Source organism: Larus michahellis, chromosome 3 (genome assembly GCF_964199755.1).
Source record: "Larus michahellis chromosome 3, bLarMic1.1, whole genome shotgun sequence".
NCBI lineage: Eukaryota > Metazoa > Chordata > Aves > Charadriiformes > Laridae > Larus > Larus michahellis.
The window spans coordinates 81,845,613-81,868,158 of NC_133898.1; the positions used below are offsets into that span (position 1 = coordinate 81,845,613).

Here is a 22,546-nt window from a genome sequence, read left to right on the forward strand (position 1 = left end):
CCTGTCCAGGTCCCTCTGTAGAGCCTTCCTACCCTCAAGCAGATCAACACTCCCACCTAGTTTGGTGTCGTCTGCAAACTGACTGAGGGTGCACTCAATCCCCTCATCCAGATCATTGATAAAGATATTAAACAAAACTGGCCCCAAAACTGAGCCCTGAGGGACACCACTGGTGACCGGCCGCCAAGAAGATTTCACCCCATTGATCACAACTCTCTGGGCACGGCCATCCAGCCAGTTTTTAACCCAGCGAAGAGTACACTTGTCTATGCCATGATTCGCCAGCTTCTCCAGGAGAATGCTGTGGGCAACGGTGTCAAAGGCCTTACCAAAGTCCAGATAGACAACATCCACAGCCTTCCCCGCGTCCAGAAGGTGGGTCACATGGTCATAGAAAGAGATCAGGTTGGTTAAGCAGGATCTCCCTTTCCTAAACCCATGCTGGCTGGCCCTGATCCCTTGGCTGCCCTGCACTTGCCGTGAGAGCTCACTCAAGGTGATCCTCTCCATGATCTTTCCTGGTACTGAGGTCAGGCTGACAGGCCTGTAGTTCCCCAGATCCTCCTTCCGACCCTTCTTGTAGATGGGCGTCACATTAGCCACCCTCCAGTCATCTGGCACCTGCCCTGTTGACAAATGATGGAGAGGCTTGGTGAGCTCTCCTGCCAGATCCCTGAGTACTGTTGGGTGAATCCCATCCGGCCCCATAGATTTATGTGCGTCTAGGTGCAGAAGCAGATCATTGACTACTTCCTCCTGGATTATGGGTGGGTTGTTCTGCTCTCCATCCTTATCTTCCAGCTCAGGAGGCTGAACACCCTGGGGATAGCTGGTCTGAGTATTGAACATGGAGGCAAAGAAGGCATTCAGTATCTCAGCCTTCTCCTCGTCCTTGGTTGCAACCTTCCCCCCCGCATTCAGTAAGGGATGGAGATTCTTCCTGACTCCCTTTTTGTTGATGTTTTTATAAAAACTTTTTTTATTGTCCTTTATGTTAGTGGCCGAGTTGAGCTCCAGCTGGGCTTTTGCCTTCCTAATTTTCTCTCTGTATAACTTAACAAGATTTCTGTACTCCTCCTGAGTTGCCTGTCCCTTCTTCCAAAGGTGGTAAACCCCCCTTTTATTCCTAAATCCCATCAGAAGTTCCTTGTTCATCCAGGCTGACCATTTTCCCCACCCTGTAATCTTGCGACACATGGGGACAGGCTGCTTCTGGGCCTTTAAGATTTCCTTCTTGAAGAGCGTCCAGCCTTCCTGGACCCCTCTGCCCTTCAGGACTACCTCCCAAGGGACTCTCTCAACCAGTGTTCTGAACAGGCTAAAGTCCACCCTCCGGAAGTCCAAGGTGGAGGTTTTGCTAACCCCCCTCCTTACATCACTACAAATTGAAAACTTGACAATTTCATCATCACTAAACCCAAGACGGCCTCCGACCACCACATCTCCCACTAGTCCTTCTCTGTTTGTGAACAGTAGGTCTAGCGAGGCACCTCCCCTGGAAGGCTCACCTATCAGTTGTGTCAGGAAGTTATCTTCCATGTACTTGATGAACCACAGCAAAGGCTAGACATGCCAAGCAAGGATCAGGAGGCTACTCTCCTGGGCTACTGTACAGACTCAGTACAGGATGATGGTTCCTGCCCTGAAGTACTCATGAGCCTCTCACCAAACTCCAATACTCCCTTGTATGACCAGTAACTAGACTGGTAAATGAAAACGCTATAAAGGGACTTACACCGCCAACTTGCATCTTATCTCCTGGGAAAAAAAAAATCATCCTACCGTGTTGAAAACTGAAATGACTACTACTCTTCAACTTCTACAGTTCACCACTGGCCAGTGATTCAAATGCAGTAACAAGTGTCATATTTTAAGATCAAAAGTAATTTTATGAAGTTTCCCTTGACACGAAGGAGACTTCTTACCTGAAATTCATCAAAACATAAGAGAGCAGCCTCTTCACTTATTTCCTCTGCTACTGGTGCAATTGGGTCATATGATTTGGCCATAAATCCTGCCTTTCTTTTTGGCAAGCTCTGCTTAAGGCGATGTATTCCTCAGTTGATAAAAAGAGAAGAACAAATATTCCTTATTTCTTTTTCTAAGATAGGGAGAACAAAATTATTTAGCTACTGAATAAAAAGTAACCCAGTCCAGGAAAAATAAGAAAGCTTCAAATTCAGCACAATTTCAAGAAGGCAAAACAGTTTTCAACCACATCCAGGCAACTATTAAAACCTCATAGATTCTGAGACTCGTATTTTCTTGTTTAGAAATACGCAAAACAAAAATCAAAGAACCCTTGAATGCCATGCACCTATACTTTATCTTTTAAATATTGATATAAATTACAGTTTTATCTTGCTGCAATTCATTACCTTAGTTTCAGTTTCACTTTGTAATTTGGCATTTTCTGTCAATCTTCTCACTCAGTATGAAAAACCCTCACAGTGTTTACAAATCAATGGCACAGCTCTGTGCACTGCATGCTCTAAAGGTATACTTAGAATGCATTTAGTTAAAAGAACTCAGACATAGCAACACAGTTGTATTTTAAAATGTAGAGATGATGATACTGGCACAAAGTAAGTAAAGTATGGATGTAATAATCTGTCTTGTGGATTGTATTCCACCTGACTATAAACAAACATTCAGAAAACAAAGATTCTGCAGTAAGCAGCTACCTTTGTTAAGATTAAGCACAAATGACAAGAAATGAAAACAGAAAATTTCAGTAGTGACCCAACGATGACAGAAAAGAAGGCACTAAAAGTGGCAGAAGTTGTTTACATTGATGAAAGCTTCCCAAGAAAAATGCAGCTGTCAAAATACTTGTAAATTACAGTATTACTCACAATTTCACAGTATTTTAAGGTCACAGAATTTAGAAAAAGAAGCAAATTTTGAAATATCTAAAACAGTATCTCCGTCAAAATGAAATGCCTTGTTCCCCCTTGTCAGAAAATTTTCTAGAACTCAGGATGAACTTTCTTCTATTTTTTTTCCTCTAAATTACTGATAGTATTACTAAGTTTGCCAGTTGTAATTCTCCTTAGTGTAACTGACTAAATCAATAACCTGATTTAGTTATTGCTTATTCAAAATGCAGACTGAATTTAACCTTTACTGTTCCAGTTTTTGCAATTGCCTTCCTAAGATTGCATGTAAGCTAATTGGTAACTGTAAAACATTTTGTTAAGGATTTAATCGTAAATACATACCTAAGTTTTCTATACAATCAGGTAAACATAATCTTTGAGAAAAGATACATGAGAAATAATATGCAATTAATATCAACTCTGATATGACAGACAATGCTAAAATCCTTTAACTTCTTTCCTATTTTTTACTTTTTTTCTTAAATACTTAAATAAAATTACACTGATTAATATGAGAACGAGACATACTTTTAAATAGATACTGTATTTAACAAAATTCTTGTAAATACCTGTGTCTGCACTTACTCTGGTGTACATCTAGCATGAAGCCATGAAAATGGACTCTCTTTTTCCTTTCTACTTCTAAGTGAGAATAGAACATGTCCATCACCATTGTCTTTCCTGTACCTTCAAATGAAAAACACAAAAAACACCCAACAGGTAGTTAATTTAAGAACAGTATGTACTGATTACAATAATGATTGTTCATTAGCTTTGAAGTAATGAAACTATACTCTTCCATAGAATAAGTACAAGACCAAACTATTTGTGAAGAACAGTTGTATTTTCTGTTCAAAAACTTGGAACAAGTGCATTTTTATTTTTCTGTTTTAAAGTTTTGATCCATACAGAGATGGCCCAAAGGTTGCACAAATGGCTCCATACGCATCCAGAAAACATACTTAGCATTTCCTTTTGAAAAGCAAGTATGTTTTCATGCTGCACTGTTACAATTAGAATATATAAATTCTCTCTGTGGCCCCCGCAATTACTTTCCAACTTCTTAAAATTACATTCTTAAGTATTAGTGAGTGGTTAGTGTTGAAAAAAACTACACATGGTAACGTAGTCCAATCCAGCAGCTTCCAGAATTCAGATTGTAATTGGATTAAATAATATCAAAGTGGAAGAAAATTAACTCTGGAAAATTCATTAAGGCAGTAATACTACACAAACATAAAGCTCCTAGATACTTCAGAATTTGATTAAACATGCATTTAGAGAAAATTCCATTGGAATGGATGCAACCAAAACTTACCAACATCTCCATAGACATAAAGACCTTTTGGGGGTTTGTTTTTTGTAAAGAGCTGCAAATCAAGAGAAAAAGAATAAATATGAATATGGGGTAAAATAAAAGCAAGCACATTGCTGTGGTAAAGTAAGAAAGTATCTACACTTAACCACCAAAGTAGCACTAGCTAGCAAAGTGTAACCTTGAATAAATCATTATCTCAGAATTGGTAGGCCATCTTAATGTTATTTGTGCAAATTCTGCAAAAGAGGCCAAATAGTCAGCATTTGTTTCTTTTTTTAAGATCATTGTGAAAATATCCCTATCCCCAGTCCTAGCACACATGCCTTTTTACCAGAACACATATAAAATGATTAAACGTTTCCCAATCCATCATCATCAAAACAAATCCTTTTCCTCATTAAGCCATTTCAAACAGTCCTAGGAAGAAGGATACAAAATTAAGCAGTATTGTAGTATTCACAGATATATACCTATTAAAGCAGTATTGTAGTATTCACAGATATATATCTATTAAAGCAGCTCTGCTTAAGATATAGACCATTAGGATTTAGAAAATCAGTATTGCAAAGCCAGTGAGCATTGTAGGTCCCTCTTCTCTCCTCTTTGAATCTTAAATGCAGAATCATCTCTGGCTTAAACATGATTAAAATCAACAGAGTTACAGTAAAAATATGTACCTATATACACAAGTGTGTGTGTGTGTGTATACGTATACATATATAAAAGGTTATTTTCAAAGTATGCCTTTTATTAATCTTTTTCGCAAGTGAGTTATGTTTAACTTGAATGAATACTGCTTAAGAATTTTTCATCTCTTAATATTACTCTGGACATATGTTTGACACCTGATGGCTTGGTTTATTCTATTTTACTCAAATATACATATTTTATAGAAAAATTTGCAATAATATCAAGACTTTAAATTTGAAACAGTCCTCCTCCCCGCAGTATTCTGCATAGCCACTTACAAATATAATCCTAAAAAGAAACAGTTTCTAAAAAACTGGAAATCTTAACAAAATTCTCATAAAATCTATGAAACCAAACTGACATCCACAAAAACACTGCAGAAGAGTATTAGCTTATTTTCAAGTGCTCCACTTTCAGAGTTCTATGAGCTGAGTCAAAACAGAGGAAAATTAAAACTGCAATCCTGCGGTCTCATTTGGAGCTGGGTAATTGCTAAACAACTTGAATCTAAAGCGCTTTTCAAAATACAGTGCCATGTTAAAGAAATGGGGGAGTCAGCAGCAAAACACTAATTAAATATGAAAGAAAATATATGACCAAAAGGTAGCAAGGTAATGTCTCAGGCCTATAGCACCAGTTTATTCAGAAAATATGCAAGCATAGCTCTTATATAAGACCCACTTATAGATTTAATCTAGAGCTATATTAATAGGCTAATCAAAAATTTGTATCATCAATCTGTGGCTGAACAGGGTTTCAGATGTTCTGAAACCGTTCCATTAATAGACAAGGCTGCAACTATTTGCTAGTGCTTTGAAAGCACTGCAAGACAATTTAATTGACGAACATTTTTCAGTGTGCACTTTTTAAGAGCTTGCACTCATTAAAACTACTGATACTCAGTTACACAGTGAAGAAAGGAGAAATGGCAAAACACCCAAATGAGAGAGACATTCTTCCGAATTTCTTTGAGATCAACAATAGTAATTTTAACAAAATAAAAGACTATCACAATAAATTTATTATATAAAAAGGCTGTATTAATGTGATTTGCAGGTTCACAAGGAAAAACACAAAGCTAGAAAAACAAATCAATGTTTAGAGTACTGCTTCACCTGTCTTTGTAAAGCTTATATAACCAGAACAAGTAGTAATGCCTACACTTTTACACCATTTTTTTCACTGTAAAGTGTTTATTAATTACATTTAACCATTTTGATGTTCATCTTTTTAGACATATTTTATTCTCGCTCCAGTACTTACCATTTCCAGAAAATACGTTAGAGAAAAAGGTTTTTTTGGCTAAAGGAAAAATATAATGGCTTAGGCTCCATAAAAGCCTAAATCAACTTCTGGTTGATTTAAAAAATGGAATTAGTTTTTTTGTGAAGACAGCAATTTTTGAGTGATATCTAATTGCTTAAGAAAAAAAAAAAAGAGAAAAGGATGGATACTGTGGCAGATTCAAACACATTTGCTGAAGCTGATCATCTCTAAAAGCAAACCGAATGCCAGAAAAACTCTTATCCTCTTTGAGCAATTAGAGAAGTTTGTAGGAAATATTTTACATATACTTCTGCCAGAAGTGACACTATTGACAATTTTAGGATACTCACATCTTCAATCCTGTCAGGTATTGTATAACACTACAAATTTACTTCTATACTCTTGGGTTGTGGGTTGTTTTTGTTTTTTTAATATATTTTATTTTAAAAAAATAAACTTGATTGATAAGACTTTTAATACTGAAACTCAGACATCCTACCGGTCTCAAGCTATTGTGCATGATGGAAAAATGGATTTTTTTATTTTTTTTTTTAATAATTTTTTAAAATTATTCTCATGCACCTTCTGAAGCCTGGAAGTTGCGTAAGGAAAAAAAAAAAAAAAAAGGAGCCACTTCCACCAGTATTTCTGATGAAATCCAATCAATGCTGTTTGGTTCAACTTAGAGCTCGGCAAGTGGTCAAGAAAGCCAGTGGTATGTGGGGGTGAAGAAAGCAGAAGACTGACCTTGGTTCTATAGAAACACACACTCCAAAAGGAGGGGGGAGATCTAATCCAGAAGATCCTCTGGTTACTCTTAAAATAAGGGTAGTCTTGTTTGTTTCAGGGAGGGAAGAGAGAAAAGTGGGAGATGCAGGAAGACAAACTAAATGAATGTGCTTCTCCTCACTTCCATATTATCCTGAGGTATATTTGGGGTTTCAGTATAATAATGTTCAATTGGTTGACAATAAATTTGCTTTTCAACAACGATTAAGATTTAAATACGTTAAAGCTAATATTTAAAATGTATAAACCTAAAGATATTAAGGGAGACACAAAATTTGAGTTTGAAGGAGAGAATTTTGAAATCCTTAGATGTATGTTTTGAATGCTCACCACACCCTTTCAAATGAGGGCATCACCACAATTGTGTCCTTGAGTCCTCCAAGTTTCTTAATTCCCAAACATTCTTTGCAATAACTTAAGAAAGCACAACTTAAGCGCTTCACCGAGTTTCACTATCATCAGGACAAGCCAGAGCAGGAGCTTTTTTTTCCTTTCATAGATCAGTTCACTTATAGAATTTTCTTTGAAAATCATTCATATGCTAAAATATTTACAATTCCACAAGACAACACACACATCAGTGTCCCCAGATTTACAAAATTCTCTCCTCTACTATCAAAATGTTTTACACATTTCTGTTTCAAAACTGCATGCCTTGCTTTGATTATATCACATCAGATTTTTCTGTTTTGTTTAAACTTCACTTTAATCAATCAGTATCCTACTTCATCTAAGGAATTATATTAGTTAAAACATCTCATTCTGACAAATTCCGATTCTTTCTTAAATATCTTTAATAACATGCCATGTCTTCCCACCTTCTCCCATGCTCCCTATCTCAGACACCAAAAGCAAGTAACTCATTTCCTGGGAATATTTACACTCTGATTCTAACAACTTTTAAGTGAAAATGCATGTCAATACTAAGATGGTTAATTAAAACATGCAAAATTCAAGAGACAAGTCTCCAAACCGCATATTTTTTTTGTAAACACTAACAAAACTGCCTCTTTCTCCCATTCTTTCAGGCCTCCTTTTTAGTTGCTGTTGTAGCTGAAGACATTTTCAAGGTCTTGAATGGCGTTTACTATTGTTCATACCTCTTTTCAAAACATGACCTCACTTATAATTGAGCTTATTTCAAGTCATTAGTACAGCAACTCAACAACTCTTAAGATGTCCCAATTGGTATTATTTGAAAAGCTAGAGATCTGAAACGTCTATGCAAACTCTTACGGCCTTGAACTTCAATTCAGAGGATCTCAAAATATCTCAACATACAAGGCCATGCTTTCACCAAGTTGAAGATCAAAGTCATTGTTCAAATTTGAGTAATAATTTTGAAAAACAGAAGCCTACTTGGATTGCAGCAAGACTAATTGTTTTTTCCCCTCAAATTCATTCTAAGCTGATGCCCCAAAAAGCCTACATCATAAAAAAAATACAGTTTTATTTTCATAAAGAAAACAGCTGGTGTCGTGTCCCTTCCCCCAGACTACTGATTTCAGAAAGCTTTGGTCTGTGAGGTAATGCAAGTCTCTTGGTTAAACACTAAAATACTTCTGTTGTATCTGATATAAATATTTGTTCCCTAATCCTACTTTTGCCATATTTTTAGTGAATAAAACTATTCAGACAGAAAGTGACAAATACAGAACAAAACTAAAACCAAAGCAGACCATTCTTGTAATGGTTCAGAAGTGCAAGAAGCTTCTATTTCTGGAATAACTTATTTTAGAAGAGGCTTCTGCAATTCTATCACAGAATAAATCATGCAATAAAATACAGACTATCAGACTACAGAAGAGGCTGACAGAAAGAAACTTCTCTCTCTCTTTTCTCCCTTTTCTTCACTACAACCTCTCAATCACATTCTCTTCAATGACAGAGCCAGGAAAAATGAGCATGCTTGAATTGCCAAGCACCATTATTTATTTCTAAAAAGCTGCCAGTAGATTCTTTTCAATGCAGGAGATTTCATACTAAAAGCAGGTTAGTCAAGTTGTTCGAAACCTCCTGAAAAAGCAAAAAGCCAATCTACAAACTACTATGTGTAACTGATTAAAGTGTTTGATTTATTTCCACAGAGTCCTTGAGGAATTTAAAATACATCAATTTATTTCATTTGCATCTATTAAAACCCATTAAGTAATAATGTTAAGCAAACCTAATGGCAACCATTTTATCACAGAAACAACTGAACATCTATAGTACAAGATTTATCTTTTACTTCCTAGCGTATTCAAAGTTACAAAGTACCAGGCCTTCATGGGAGGAGAGTGCCAACGAGCTATTCACAAATACAGGATTTACCTGTGCCCTATGTCATTAGCACTTCCTGGAGACACCTTCTACTAGTTACATGAACTACCTCCACTCATAAGCCTACACAAATCCTATTACACCCAGGCCAATTCCAGAGATTAGTACTCACCACCTCTTATAGGCACAAAATGCCTTAGTTCTACTCTTCAAAACTGAACCAAGTCTGCAACGGTATCCCTACCCTGAAAGTCCATCATAGAAAAGCATGTATTTTTCTTACTTAGAAAACTCCAACAGATGCAGACATATAATAAGTATATGATGCCACTGTCTACGAGTGGTACAGTGCCTGAGGGCTATGATTTTACCAACTACCTAGTCACAGCTGTGACACTTACTCTGGGTAAAACCTTCATTAAGGATGTTGATCACAACTTTGCTGAAGCAAAACCTGGCTCACATTTGAATTTAAACCATACTTTATTTGGCTTCGTTTTATGTCAAAAGGAGCTCTGCTTGAACTGATGAATAACTTCCTCAAAGACAGCAGAAGAGAAACAAAGTTGTTGCGACTTCTCCATCATGAATCATGATTTGATTTAATTACACAAGCTAGCAGGCTTGCTTATAAATATGTTAAAGATTTACACAAAACTCACTGCTCTCCTCCTTTCCTGGGGTTTTGATGTATGGCACAGCATTGTAGTGCTCAACCTGGTTATCAATCTTCTTAAGGTTTCCACAGAGATATCAAGCTCTAGAGGAAAAACCTCAAACTGCAACAACATTTATCCCAATAGCTAGTAGTTCTACAGCTGCTTCTCGCTCACTGCGGCCTTAGTTCCAAGGTATCTGAGAGCCATGCAACCATTTTTAATAGCTGGTTTAGAATTAAAGCATGGAATTGAAGCAATGTTAAATGAGAGGAGTGCTTTAAAGGAACTAGTAAAAACCACATTCTCAATCTAAAAAAAATTGCATTTGACTTCTTCCTTTTAAGAAAGTGTCAGTCAGTCTGGCTTTATTGTGATTAGCTCTGTTATACAGGGACAAAGTAGCATCACAATTTCCTAAATAGAATAAGATTAGTATTTGTTCTCTGCAATAGAGACTTTCTTCCCTATTCATACTTCTCAATCAAAGAAACAGTAAATAACAAACCCACATAATGCTTGATCTACAAAGCCATTAAAAGACACCTGCTCTAACAACTATAATGACTCAGGGCACTCCAGTTAACACAAGTCAGCTCTCAAAACTATTCTCAAAGGCAGCGCTTTTAGAACAGAATACCCACGTCCAAAACAGTTTACCAGAAAAGATCAAAATGCTCTAGCCTCCTGATCCTCAGGTTTGACAGTAAGACAACCACCTTCACAATAACATCTTTTCTAAAGAATGAAAATGAATAGTCTAGCAGTATGTCCAAAAGATAATGCAGCAGCAAGCCAGATAACTGTCTTCCTTTTGAGTGACCTCCTCTTTTACAGTCCAGGTACAGTCTAAAGACACTTTTGAGATAGACAGTTTTAAAGATTACAACCCCAACACCAAAGCTTAAAAAGAAGGCCAGACAAATTAAAAAACCTTTTCACATCAAGCATCCTCAAGATACAAAACTCCAGCCTACTGGATTATACTTACAGAAGTAGTTTAGCAAGCTGAATCCAGCTTGATCTCCTTACACTTAGGCAAAAATAGTTCTCATTCAGGCACACTGCCATATTGCTTTGGATACCAAAGATAACCGATAACCATTTTTGAAAGAAGAAATTCCTATTTTTTATTTGGTACTTGCCCAAATTTAATCAGGAGGCTGGTTTGTACGCAAACTCAAGAGCTGGCCTATAAAGACATCATGACAACATGGATCCACAGGCACACACCCACATACAATATAAATAAATGTTTTAAAATACTATAAACATACAGCTTACAGACTATATTTATCATTTTTATACTGCTTTTATGTTTTAAATAATTTTAATTAAAGAAATCCCAAAAGTAAAAAGATAAGCAATGTGATGAGCTCACACACCAGCCAGAGCAGACAAAAGTATACCCCAAACCATTGTTTGGCTCCAATTCCAGCATCAGAGTTAGAAACATCGAATTATTTAGGTTGGCAGGGACATCAGGAGATCATGCGGCCAAACCCCCTCTTTAAAGCTCAAGTTTAATATCTCAAGTTGGAAGGGACCCATAAGGATGATCGGGCCAACTGTTTGCAGAACAGAACTTCTGAAGACACATTCGTTGCCCTCTAGCAGCAGTCCTGCCTTTGCACTTTGCTTCCTGTACTTCACTACTCTTGGGTTTTTCCTTCCAGAGTGCCTGACTTCAGCTCCATGGAATTATTTCCCATTCGGGTTTCTTCTCACTGTATCTCAATTAAAAAAAAAAAAAAAAAAAAAAAAGAGAGCTCTTTCCTAGGTGTTTAGTCTGCTTCCTTTTATCAGGAGGCAGGAAAACATTTATGGCATTTCCAGTCAAGCACGTGGTTAGCAAATACATGATCTTCAGCTACACAAATGAGTTCGAAGCATTCAAGGGATGCTGGAGGCAGTCTAATAGGCAAGAATGTGTCCCAGTGCTATCCTGCTATACCCAGTGCACCCTGCTATATTTGCCTATTTGAAACAGGCACATCTATAGGTATAACACAGGCTGTTATAATACTTGTTCTCATAGCAACAGTCTCTTCTCTACTTTTTTCATGCCTTGAAGCTAATACATATCGCAAGAGCCTCAGAGTGTTAACTTGTCATTTGGTGCAGAAAGGGCAGAGGACAGCACATCATTTACAGGCACTTGAGCCCTGTAGACTTTGGCTCCCCTGATTTCACGCTACACCACTTAGGCTTGCCATGCAAACAAAATACAATATTTGTGCCAGGTAACAGGAGAATCTGGGGTTCTAATGGGAAGTACATGGTTAGGTAACAAGTTCAATAGAGTTAAGATACTTAGATTTATGCCCATGAGATGAGGTGTGTTGCATAATGGATGCTGACAAAGGCTGGCATGGAGATTTAATAGCAAGGTCTGCAGCTGACAGCATACATTGACTGTAAATGTGAAAGTTACTTGTGACAAAAAATAAAAACAGAAGCAGTACAAGAGAGAAAGGAAAAGGAAAACACTCAGTCACTGGCTGGGGAGAGCAGTGACAGCTTTGAGACATCCTCCTCTTAGGGGTAGGGAGGTGTCTCTCCAGTGCAAAGCAAAGATAATGATGGCAATGAATATTTTGCCATGCTTTTTTCCTAGCTCTACACTTTTATCATCAGACTCAGTCAAACACCCTATTCTTGTTTCCCTTCATCATGTTTATGACTATTTGTGCTAACAGGAGTATGTTAATCAGGTGCAAATGAAGCATATTCACTGGTCGTTCAGCTTCTGTGCACATCTATGATTGCCTAATATTTACCAAGCAACTAAATGTCTTGTCTACTTTACTGGGCACTATTTTTAGTTTTCTAGGATATAAACTCAAATCTACACAACAAGAGGCAAGGAAAGCTGAGGAGGGTTTCTCACACCAGTTCTAGTTGCTTCCCATGAGAACCTGCCATAACAACGCTATCAAGATTTGCAGGTGCAAGGCCATGAGAGCAACAATCTGAGAATACAGCATGAGAACAAGATGAAAAATACTGCGACAGAGGTTCTGGAAAACACTGTGTCAATAGCTTCAGGGAAAAGTTACAGAGCTGCAACAGCAGGCTATTAGCATTACTAATGCTAAGGCAGTATGGTTGCTAAGGCGCTGTGCAACAGGGATGTGTCCGAATTTTTCTTAATACTTTGAAAAGGAGCTGTGATGCACCCAAAAACACAGATCACACCTCCTCCTTCTTTCCTTACCTCACCTGGAGACTAACAACACTGGAAAGAATGGACATACTTTAAAAAAGTCATGTCTGATCTATATGACAATGTTTTGCAAAGCCAAATTATTTAGACTCTGCTGGCTAATTTCACTTATATTCATGGAAGATCTATTAGAAGAACACAGAACATCAGTGTTCAGTATGTGTAACCCAAACACACATGCGTTATATCAGTGCTTGAGAATTAAGATCTGGTCTAGGCCCCCTTCTCCCATAGCCAAATGGCATTTTTGGAAAGGCAGACAGTGGACATAACCAAAGTCATATCAGTTTTTCTTACAGAATTATTTCAACAATATTTTACTTGGTTGCTTCTAGAGCGTCACTGGAACTTTACGAAGCAAAAGAGAAATAACAGAGATCCAAACACAAACAATGATCTATCTGTAAAGACCCAGCTGCAAAACTAAGACTCATGTTAATGACAGAAATTTATGTATTTTAAGCACATTCTTAGAAGCAAATATACATGCAAAAAATATTTTTATTGTTATAAACCTCACCTTTGAGAGAAGATTTTTGGAACTGATGCTGTAGCCTTTAAGGCTTTCGTGCAACTTCTGCAGGTGCTGTACAACTCTTCTCTGTTGCTCATCATTCCTCAGCTCTTCCTGCTTAATCAGAAAGTCATAATGTTCTAAAGGTCCGTTGCAAACCAATAAAGCTCTGGCATTAGCATCTGTAGGAGTACCGGGGACCGTCTTCTCATCTCCCTGAGCTGTGTATGCTGTAAAATGAAAAACAGACTATTAATAAAGAAGTTCTGAAAAGCATTCTCTTATATTCATAAACTACACACATTCTTAACAGTTTACACCAAGACAAATATACATTACTTACCTATACAACCACTAGAGTATGTTACCCCTTTGGTTTTCATTAAATCAACCTCTAACTTCAGTAGTAAACACTTTTAGTGGCATGTTTTAGCATTTATTTTTATTATTAACAAGCACACACACTAAGAGCTGAGCTGGACAGTTGGTAAGATTTGGAAGATTTTTTTTTGGCAAACTGTGGCAAAATGATTTAAAAATACCAAAGTGCATTTCTCTGAATAAATTAATCCTTTAGAGAGCAGTGGGCTAAACTAGTCAGAAAGAATTTTATATCCAGCAAACAGGAGACCAAAACAGAAGTTGCGTAAGCAAGTTGAAAGAGTCAAAACCACACTAAGCAAGGCAATAGCTGTGAAGCCCTGCAATGCCATAGCCTGCTCTGCTGACATTATCATCTTCCTAGAAGAGACAGGGCCATGCGCAAGTAGAAATTCTGTTTATTAAAAGAAGTCAGAATTGCTAGACTTAAAATGAGATATAACTAGGAAAGGAAAGAACGTACAGGATTACAAAGACGGCTTGCTAAATAAGTAAGATCAGAAACTTAACAATGAAAAGGCATTTAATATCATCTTTGCTTCCACTGTCATTTAAAAGGTTAACCATAATCTTGAGTAACACAATTTGTAGCAATAATAAAAGAAATAGATTTGAGTACGAAAAATGTGTATCATCGACTACATAGATATTTTGCACACTGTGAGATCTAAGCAAATTAATCCCTAAAGGTAAGTTTCCTAAGCAACACAATGGCCTCCAATAGCTTTCTCTGAGGCCTCACTGAAAGCAGGTGAGGTTCCAAAATAATAGGAAAATGAAACAATTTTTGTCTTTAAAAAGGAGATTAAGGCAAATCCAGAAATTCATTCATCAGTCAAATCAACTTCAAAACACTCAGAAATACTGGAACAAGTACAAGCAAATTATTTTTTTTTTTTTTAAATAAAGTACTTAACAAGATAACTACGTAACAAATATAAGGCAACACCAGCTCCTCAGGAGCAGCACTAGATCAAGAAGTTTTCCTCTCTTATCAGATAACATGTTTAGTGGGTAGATGAATAACATCTTAATTGCAGTAACACTTTTGTCACTGGGGCACGTAGCATTCTCATACATAAAGTAGGAAAATAAGTTGCAAATGAAATTACTTGAGCAGGTATAAAACCAGCAAGAAAAACTACATGTAATGAATAATTACTACAGTCAAACCAGGTGCATATTTGCAGTAGAGTTTCAGAGAGGGTCAGAATCTCAGCTTGGTGCAATCCAGAATTTCCATTTGTGACATGTATATAGCAAAATAAAACTAACATGGACTGGAACACAAATAACAGCAAGTCAGGAGGGGACTGCGAACACCCTGGGAGGCAAGGCAAGTCTGACAAACTGACAAAGAATCTAATACAAATAGATTGCAATTCAACAGGAACGAAGTATAGTGCTTAGGGGAAATAAATAACAGAAGAGACGGGGAACGATCAGCTAAAGAGCAGCTCTGCAGAAAAGGATCCAAGGGCTACACCAGATCACAAACTGACAATGATAACACTATTGGAGGAAAAAAATAAAATAAAAGAAAATAGATTCAAGTACTCTGACGTATATATATGAGGGGCAATATATGCAGACATGAAAAAAACCTGTTCTATACAATACTGGTATAGTCCGCCCTGGAATGCACTTTTCAATTTTCACATCGTATTTCATGAGAGGTATGAACTAAATGGGAGAGCAGAAGATGATTTAAAGGACTATTTGTTAAACCGTAGGTTGTGACCCACAGAGAAGTTGCAAGAGACACAAGAAGAGTTTTAAATTGTTATAAGAAACATAAAATGAATATAGTTATAAAAAAGAAGGATAGAACTGAGCAATTAGATCAAATCATGTTTATTTATTGCAAGTAACACCTTAAGTTTCTTCAAAGCAAGACAGTCAGTTACATCTCCAGCCAATCATTACACACCAGTGGGTGTCAGGAGGATGGGGCCAGGCTCTTTTCAGTGGTGCCCAGCGACAGGACAAGAGGTAACGGGCACAAACTTGAGCAGAGGAAGTTCCACCTAAACATGAGGAGGAACTTCTTTCCTTTGAGGGTGGCAGAGCACTGCAACAGGCTGCCCAGAGAGGTGGTGGAGTCTCCAACTCTGGAGACGTTCCAAACCCATCTGGACACGTTCCTGTGCAACCTGCTCTGGCAGGGGGGTTGGACTAGATGATCTCCAGAGGTCCCTTCCAACCCTACGATTCTATGAAATCCTCCTGCCCTGAAGGAACTGAATTACTGCTATGAATTAAAAGTAATTAGCTCATCCCTAGCTAAAGAGATCACATAAAGAAAGGCGAGTTCAAAGTCTGTTATTGCAAAAATTTGAGTGAAACCTTTAGACGTGACTAAAGAAAAGCACACAGCTATCTCCAGATACACACGGGGTACTGAGAAAAGGAAATAAGCTGTATTTATACAGCTACTTCAATAACTGTAATTAAGGCAGTGAAATCAATTAATAGTCTAGAAGTTATAAAACCTTCATTGATGGGGAATGAATTTTAAAAATAAATTTGACAAAAATCTGTCAGGAACAGGACAGCAATACCTGACCCACCTCCAAAGGGAAGGGGAAAAGGCATAGATGATCTCTCACAGTTTTTTAATCTTGTTTTCAGCCATTCCACTCCAACGTAAATCAACATCAATTCTGTGGTCTGTACCTCTAAACTATTCGTGCCTTCACAATGCATAGGGCTTGATGGCTCCGAGAGCTTCAATCTGAGGGACAGACAGTGCCCCATAATACCTATAAAGCCACCAGTTCCTACTGCTTACCACAAGATTGGAGAAGAAAAAAAAAAAAAAAAAAGCTGATTCAGGGATAAGAAAGGGTTTGTGGCTCATGACCTTCCTGGACATGGACAAAGTACACCAGTGGGACTGCTCAGAAGTGTGCTTTTTGTCTCAGATTACATGTATTTACAGCTAACCATCCTGGGAGTGGAAGAAAATACTTTGTCATTAACAGATGACAGAGATGGAGAATATGCACAAGTGATGACAGAGGGTGTCATGGGACAAATTACTCACTGTTCTCCTAAAATAATATTAAACACTGGTATTTAAATATGATGAGATACACTATAATACACTACCTGGAGATACCCAGTAACTGGTAAGTGATAAACTCAAACTTGTAGCTGCAAAATAAAGGCATATGCTCTTAAAAAGCGTGTGGAGGTTTTAGAGGTAAATAGCAAAGACAGCTATTCAAGTGATAACTATCCTAAGAGACAAAAAAAAATGAGGGTCTTCAATTCTAATCTGCATTTTGTGGGATAGATTGCAAAAATCATTCACACAACTGTGCTTCTATAGTAGTCTATTTCTGAACCGATACAGAAAAGGAAACTTCAGAAATTTTAATATATAGCAGAGGAATACCAGGCAATTACCTACCATAATTTTACATCAAGGAAACTACTGTTAGAACAGGAATCACTTACAATTCAGCACATTAATCTTAGTCCTACAGCCTTCTCCTTTATATTGCAAAAGATGGGTTTTCATTTATCTCTTCCTGTTTCATTACCGAATCTTTGTGTTACATAAACTGTTAATTGATTTTTATTAGCTCCCCTCTGAAATCTTTAAGTGTCACACACAGAAAAAGCATCTTCTATCTCTATGCAGCATTCTAGATACAACAAAATCACAATGTCAATTCGTTACTCACCTAGTTTTACATAAAACAGTGTGCTTATCCATAACCTATCTTTCCCACCTCCAGGGTGCACGACAGTGTTGGATGTTATCACATTTAGCCTGACATTAACTGCTTCTTTAAGAGTTGACACCAGGTTGCAAGCTTTTATTAAACTCCTGTTCCTAAAACATACATATTTAAGTGTAATCTCACTTTATTTCAAACCATAAAATTAACTGCTTGCATTTGCCTTTCTGTTTGCCTATCCGAGGATCACAGACCAAGCTGCAGCAAAGACCTACTGTGGTACACACAAAATCCTGCCTTGGAGAAATCAGAGAGGAAAAACTCACTAAAGCCATAAAAACTTATTAATGTATACATGCCTAATGAAAATGCCAGTCTGAAACTATAAAAATTTCCTTTAAAGTGGGGAACTTAAAACACCATCAGTAGACTGGCATTAATTTACCACTGCCAATATAAGTGCTAGATAAAAATATAAAAAGTGTTCTTAACTCCAGGGACCTTCTGCTCTGGAAAAGAGCAGCAAATTAAAAAAACTAATCAGTATGTTGTTGAGTTTTCCTACTGCCACTTAGAACTGATGTCTGAGATGACACAGGAAAAAAGCATGCGAGTTTCAATGACACCGCTTATGAAAGCAACAGTCACAGCTGAGGCAGGCACTAGAGTTATTTATGTAAGAAGACAATCTGAAATGGAAGCTAGGTTGTGGCATATCAAAAACTGATCTTGACAGTAGCCAGGAGGCTGAGAGCACAGAAGGGTAACTGAGGTAAACACCACTCACCCTGGTAATCCTTTTTTTTTTTCCCCTGGTAGTTGCATTTCATTATGTAAGGTTTTGAACTGTGATGTCTAAAATTTGTCAGAAGAGAATTACCATGAAAAAATCCTAGCAGGTCCTTGTTCCTCCATATTTCAGGGCCTAGGAAAAGAACATGGGCTTCCCTGACACGAATTTTATCTTTGCTATCTTTCCATGACTGCAGAATTTACTAATCTGTGAGTTTTCAAGTAACACAAAAAGATTTCATGTGAATTTAAGATGATCATTCACTTCTGAGAGAGAAAAAGTATTGTACATCCACAGAAGAATTCAAATTTGGCCTGCAAGTTCTCTTACTGCCCTCAAACTAAACATCTTTTAAACACACGATTAGAATTGTAGACCTTCAATGGGACGAAAAAGAAAACCCACGACAGATAAGTAATATCCAGTTAAAGAGGCAACGATCAAACAGATGGAACTGAACTCCTATTGTAAAAGGTAAGTCACGCTTCAGATTACAATATTCACCTCTCTAGATACTTACATACAGTACACATAAAAACACCTACTATTAATTCTAGAAACAAAGTTGAAACAAGCACTTCAGGGGACTGAGGATGAAAAATAAAAAAAATCAGCTTTAACCCTTGTGCTGTATGTATGCTTCAAACCGTTCCCTCCTGAGTATGATTAGACATAGTCTTCATTCACGGAGATTAAGGCTGAAGACAACATTCACCTTTCTAAGTATAAGGGAAGCTAAATTTATCTAATTACCCCTGAACCACACTCAAGAATTGTGTTTGATTACAGCATATTTTGAAGAGAATATATTCTGAAGACATAAGAGATGGAGAATTAGCCATTTTCTGTGCCACTTTGCTGTAATGGTTAATAACTATTTGTCTTAATGATAAAACATATTTACAACTAATAGTTACTCAAGAACCGCATCTAAACCAAACTCACGGCAGTTATAACTGCATCGAAGTTAATGACCCCAAAATCACCCAACTGCCATCTTTGCGGACAGTCACAATCAAGAAGCTGGAACAGCTTCTGCTAAAACAGTGTTAAGGGAATATACAGGAATAACGTTTCTTTCATTACTGCTCTGCCAACAGAATTCTGCCTTAAGAGCTTTTCACAAACTCTGGAATTGGGGGGGGCGCAGAGAGGAGAAGGTAATATACAGCATCTTTTAAAAACTGTCCTGTTTTCAACAAGCCAAGCTGAAATTCATAATACTAATTTGGGTCACAACGAAGCCAAATTACTTCAAACCCCCAAACCCTTAAACTGCTAAAATTGTCTATGAAACACATCTGCCATGACAGAAGAGGACTTTGAAGTTAGAGGGCACTTTTACGAACAGGCAGATGGTGGTATCAGAGACCTCGCTAAACTCATAATTAAGCTGGTAACAGAACTGCTGCATAATCTTTCCTTCTTAGATGATACCACAATGATGGGGAAGGGCAGCGGTACAGTCTTGTAGCTCCAAAGGTTATTTTCCTGCAGGAGAATGTGACTGAAGGTACTAAAAGATCAGAAAAGACAGGTTTTTTTGCAGGCTAGTACCTGTAGATAATAATGTTTTCTAGTTTCATCTGTTATTAAATATATGTGTAAGTTTTGCCGAATCAGTCTCAAACAGGTAAATTGCCCCATGGCATACAAGGATTTGGATGAGTTCAGCATATGCACTGAAGTTAAGTACATACGTTAAACCTACAGAAGAACAAAGACTTGGCATGTAAGCTTCTAGGGAAAGAGAGCATGTGCTAGTCATAAAGCAGAAAATACATTTATAGTCCTACAATAACACCAAACAATTGCTCATTTCAAAATATTTTACAATGCTAAATGAGAAGAATGGGAGAGGAGGCCATCTGAAAAAATATTTACTTTCCAATGCTTAATAGAATGCTTAGAAAAGCAAAGTCCAACCAATCATACTGGGGGGTGCGAGGGGGAAAGAGGCAAAGTTATCTGCACAAATTGAAAATGTTAAGCCAATATCACACAAAACAAATGAAAAAAAATACACCTGGAAGAATGAGCAGTTCAAATCAAAGAAAAGGCAGGTTGCAGCTAAGGTACGAGAACAAGGACATAGACTGTCCTCCCACCTTTGTCTTATTATATGGCCTTGGGTGAATCACTGAACCCCTTTTTAGCCTTCTTGTAGTCCATTCATTTGGGCAGTATACGAAGCAGTATTTAAGCTTTTAGAGAATCATATCAGTTGGAACTAGAATTCTGCTTTTTTGCATACATGGCATACATGCCTGTGACATTATTCTGTAAAAAGATTACTTGTACTATTTCTATGCACACCCCATTTAACAATCTGACCTACTCACGAAAAGTAGAAAAAGACAGAGAAGTTTATCAGTCAAATTGCAACTCTACACAAATACTAGTGAAGTCTTTTCATTAAGGAAAAGGTACAGAAGTGAGGAAAGCAAATCACAAAACCAAATAAAAGACTATGAACTAGTGATCATAAAAACAAGACTATAAATCAATTCAGTGGTTGCTGCCCACCCCTGCAGATGTCCTTAAGTAACATATGTAAGGACTGCTTTCCCTTTAACATGAAAGCTGAGGATCTATGCCTAAGTTCCTTTAACATGGAAGCTGAAGAACTATGCTAAAGCCACTGGATTTGCTCTGACAACTTTTTAAAAGTGGTAATATGTTGGCTACATATCTACACAGATTTAAAGCGTTAGACCAATACCAAATAAAACATATACAACTACAGTACTGATTGTAGTGCTATATAGTACTACTACTACTGATTGTAGCTTGCCTATTTTCTTTAGGATGTACAAATATTGTACTATCGCAACGTAACACGTGTAAGTGAACGTGTATCATCCCTCCCAGATCCGCTGACTGACTTTCAGGCCTCTGGGACCCACCATGAACCCACGTGAATCCCCACACTTCTGTCAGACCTGCAGCGGACGAATCTCTCTCACTAAAGAAACAAAACCTCTGCTTCTAACCAAAGCCTCCAGTTAACAAAGCCTAGCTCCCCATAAATTTGTGTATTACACTCACTTTTTAACCCAGACAGAGCTCAGCTCTATACATCGGAGAAACCTTTTAAGGGTAAAAAAAGCCCCCGAGACAGCCTAAAGCACAGCGAACGCCTTGGCAGGCACCGGCCCACTCGCCACAGCCATCTGAAGCCCCTATTTACACGGGGGAAGCGGCACCGTTAACTCGAGAAGCCGCGAGGCAGCCCACGGACCCCCCGCTGCGCCGGGGGCCGACTCCCGGCGCCCGTCCCCGGGGACCGCCGTGCCCCTCGGTGGCCGGCTCGGTGGCGAGGCCACCCCGGCCTGCCCCGGCGGGAGAATGTGAAGACACGGACAGGGCGCGCTGCCGCGGCAGGGCCAAGTACGCGTCCCGCCGGCGGCTGCCGTCCGCCCGGCACCGGCAAAGCCCTCTCCCCTCAGCCCGGCCCCACCTCCGCCTGAGGGGAGACCCGCGACGCGGCGGGGAGGGACGCACCGGCTCCCGCAGGCGCTCCACGGTGCCCTGTGTGCCTGCCTCCCTTCCTCCCTGCGCGGTGCCTCAGCAACCCGTCGCTCGCCCTCCCTTCGCCCGGCAGCGGGGCTGGCGAGCCCCCTCCCGCGGCGGTACTGACCTCTCCGCAGGGCGGCGGGCGGCGCCGGGAGCCCCAGGCGGGCGGCGCGCCGCGCCGAAGCCCGCAACAAGCAACGCGCAGTAACCAAGGGCGACATGGACGCCGCCATCTTCCCGGCCCGGCCTCTGCGGAGAGGGCGCAGGGCGCGCTGGGAAATGGAGTCCCGGCACCCCCTCAGGGGCAACGGCCGCCGGCCTTCCGAGGAGCCGGGCCTCGGCTGGTGCCGGCTAGCGGGGATCCCCGGCTGCTCGCCCTCCCCTGGCCCCACAAACGGAGCCGCAGGCTGTGAGGCAGCCCCCGGGGGAGGTAGAGCCGGCTGTGCCAGCCCCGGGGCCACGCTCCCCACACAGCCGCGCCGGCTGCTTGCTGGGCACAAATCGCACCTTACAGACCCCCCAGGTGCTACACTGGTGCCATTGACAGTCCCTTCCTGCCGTATCCAC

General features: G+C 39.0%; 1 protein-coding gene across 3 annotated transcripts in view; it reads right to left on the reverse strand.

The window, feature by feature from the left end:
• The window catches only part of AFG1L (AFG1 like ATPase), an 80,299-nt gene that overhangs the window by 52,282 nt on the left and 5,471 nt on the right, over positions 1-22,546 (reverse strand). For 2 of the 3 annotated variants that reach the window (XR_012586265.1, XM_074580993.1), the window contains exons 1-5: positions 22,104-22,226; positions 13,607-13,830; positions 4,198-4,249; positions 3,465-3,566; positions 1,926-2,056 (exon numbers count right to left, since the gene is read on the reverse strand). Coding sequence is in view for 2 of the 3 variants with exons in the window: in XM_074580993.1 (XP_074437094.1) it covers positions 1,926-2,056; positions 3,465-3,566; positions 4,198-4,249; positions 13,607-13,830; positions 22,104-22,212 (618 nt within the window). In the remaining variant the exon portion in view is untranslated. Of the gene's footprint in view, positions 1-1,925; positions 2,057-3,464; positions 3,567-4,197; positions 4,250-13,606; positions 13,831-22,103; positions 22,227-22,546 lie in introns of those variants that run through there. The other variant, XM_074580994.1, reaches the window with a different exon arrangement.